Below are 2,527 nucleotides of genomic sequence, written 5' to 3' on the forward strand. Positions count from 1 at the left end.
CGTGGGCGTTGAGCTCGGTGGGCCGGCCGAAGGCCTGCATCAGGCGGCGCTTCTCCGCCTTGATCGTGTCCCAGTCCTTCTCCTCCACGGAGCCCATCGCCGTCGTCACCACCACGAAGCGCTTCCTGGCCTTCCGCAAGCGCTCCAGAAACTCGAACAGAGCTGGCTTGTTGGGCTGTCGTTCCAGAAGCTGAAAGTTAGGCGTGTCGTGTGTCGTGTGTGGTTGTGGGCGTACCCTCTCGGAAGCGCGAAGCACGACCACGACGAGGTCGAATGTGGTCCCGGCGCGCTCGAGCTTTGCTATGGAGCGTATGAGCCTGCCCGCCTCCCAGTGACTCCAGGACTCCAGACCGCTGGAGTCCCACCACGCCACGCCCTGGGCACCTGGCGCTCTGTAGCTCTCCCAGCCCTGGGTGACGGCGCACATCCCTGGGCCGCTGGGGGCGTAGCGCCCGGTCAGGGTGGAGATTAGCTTGGACTTGCCAGTCCCCTGAGCGCCCACCACGGCGATGTTGGCCGCCCGGTCTTGGAGGAGTTGGCTCATCGGAGCGGTCGTGGTGGGGCGTAGGTCAGGCAGGTCGATGCCCAGGAGTCTGGGGATGGGGTGGGGCATCTCGCACACCGGACACAGAGCAATTGTCGTTCCTGCAGAAGGACCAGCGTGAGCACTTCGTTGTATGTAGCGAGGTGCGGTTGAGGCAATGTACCTTGCTCGAAGGCCAGGCAGCCAGAGGACAAACATTGGTTGCACACCAGGTGGTAGCAGGGCAGCAGCAGAAGATGATTCTGTGGTTGCTTGCCGCACACACTGCAGCCGAACTCGGGAGGCAGAGGAGCGGTGAGAACACATTTGGGCAAGTCGGGGTGGTCCATGTGTATTGACGACAAGTCGATACACCACCTTGGTGACCAACGTCACCATGGTGTCGAGTTGCCGTGGCCGAGTCCACGGCAACATATCCATATAAATGGTCCGTAGCTATGGCCACTGTCTCCATGACAAGTGGTATAGCCTCGGCTACACTCACACACATATAAATATCTGTAACGCTCAAAGCGTTTATTTGTCTCACTCTTACAATACAACACCATCTCTCCTATTCTACTGTCCGACACCCACTCAGTCACTCGCTATAATGTGTTGATAGAATTACAGACTGCATTGTGTTGGGCCAACTTTTGTTTCTCTTCTTGGCTGTCAGTTTTGGCGTTGGCTGTTGCTGCCGAATGTTGTATCGTGGTTGCCAGGCAATGCACATGAATCGATCAACGTCAATTGATCGCCGGTGACTGACACGTTCGGTCAGTCAATGCACAGGAGCACACAACAATGCAAGAGGATGACACCCGTGACGGCCTACGGAAAGTCATTCTCATGGGAAGCGATGAGGAGTTGACAACCGAGATGCGGGGCCACTTGGACAACATTCTGGGCGGGGCATTCCAGTTCAGCAGCGTCGACCAACGCCAGTACGAGCGGTTGTTGGACAAGCGAGCGGACGCAGAGGAGGAAACTGCCTATACCAGGGTGAAGCGGTTCACCTCGTCCAGCCTGTTCCACGCTTACCCTCCTCCCATAGTTGTTGTTTTTCAGGATGCTCATGACTGGGTAAGACATCAGCTTCCCTCACCCCCTAGCGGCCAGCCACTAAATTATGTCTTCTTTAGACCAAACGTACGGAGGAGCTTCTCGGCGTGCTTCAATGTCTGGCTTTACACAACAAGGTGTACTTTGTGGTGGCTGGCGACTACCCGGCCCTCGACAACTGGGGCTACGAACTGAACCAGTGGGGCATGCCGAACCTCCATCCCGTCAAGGCGATGAGCTACCCGCGCGACGGCGGGATCGACGACGCCCAACTTCTCAGCGGCCTCCTGCTCCTCGGCGACCACTCCTGCCCACACCAGCTCCCCGCCACCACCTTCGCCCCGCCGCCGGTGGCGGAACTCCCCAGGCCGAGGCCGGCCTGGACGCCATTCTTGATCTACCTCGCCGCCATGGCTGTCTTAGGTGCTGTAAAGATAAAGCTGTTGAAGTGATTTTTATTTAACGAATAACATCATATCGTGGGGCGAGGCTCAGTTGAACTTGCTGTGATCGTCAATGAGTGCCGACGCGGTGGTGCCATCGCTGTTGATCGAGTAGCCCTCCGTACCGAACCGGTACTCGGTGGTGGTCGACGACACGGCGCCGTCATCGTCATCGAAGCGCTTGGTCTTGATGTCGCCGACGACGTGGCCCGGCACGACGACCTGGTGGTCCGGCTCGCTGAAGCCGGCGCTGGCGGCCGCCAGCTGGAAGCGGAGCGCCGAGTTGCGGATGCCGTAGCCAAAGTAGATGGCGAGGCCGATGGCGGTCCAGACGAGCACCCGGTAGAAGGCCTCGATGGGCAGCGAGGTGATGAGGTAGATGTTGACCAGCACGCCGACCGACGGGATGAGCGGCACCAGCGGGCAGCTGAAGGTGGTGGGCAGGTTGGTGGTCTGCTGGCCCAGCAGGTAGCCGAAGATGATCAGCACCGGCGAG

The 2,527-nt window shown here is 59.2% G+C and overlaps 2 protein-coding genes across 2 annotated transcripts in view; both read right to left on the bottom strand.

Moving 5' to 3' along the window:
* The window catches only part of ACA1_042340 (uncharacterized protein), a gene marked incomplete at both ends in the record, with an annotated part of 1,432 nt that extends 819 nt beyond the window's left edge, over positions 1 to 613 (bottom strand). The window contains 2 exons of the mRNA XM_004338848.1: positions 2 to 175; positions 236 to 613. Of these exons, the coding sequence (XP_004338896.1) occupies positions 2 to 175; positions 236 to 613 (552 nt within the window). The remainder of the gene's footprint in view (position 1; positions 176 to 235) is intronic.
* A 1,466-nt stretch (positions 614 to 2,079) lies between these two features.
* On the bottom strand, positions 2,080 to 2,484 carry ACA1_042450 (uncharacterized protein; the record flags this gene model as incomplete). The annotated part of the gene is made up of 1 exon (XM_004338849.1): positions 2,080 to 2,484. A coding segment is annotated over one exon (405 nt), but the record flags the coding sequence as incomplete, so codon positions are not given.
* Positions 2,485 to 2,527: the final 43 nt, after the last annotated feature.

This window comes from Acanthamoeba castellanii, assembly GCF_000313135.1.
Source record: "Acanthamoeba castellanii str. Neff unplaced genomic scaffold scf7180000084573, whole genome shotgun sequence".
NCBI classification, from domain to species: domain Eukaryota; phylum Discosea; order Longamoebia; family Acanthamoebidae; genus Acanthamoeba; species Acanthamoeba castellanii.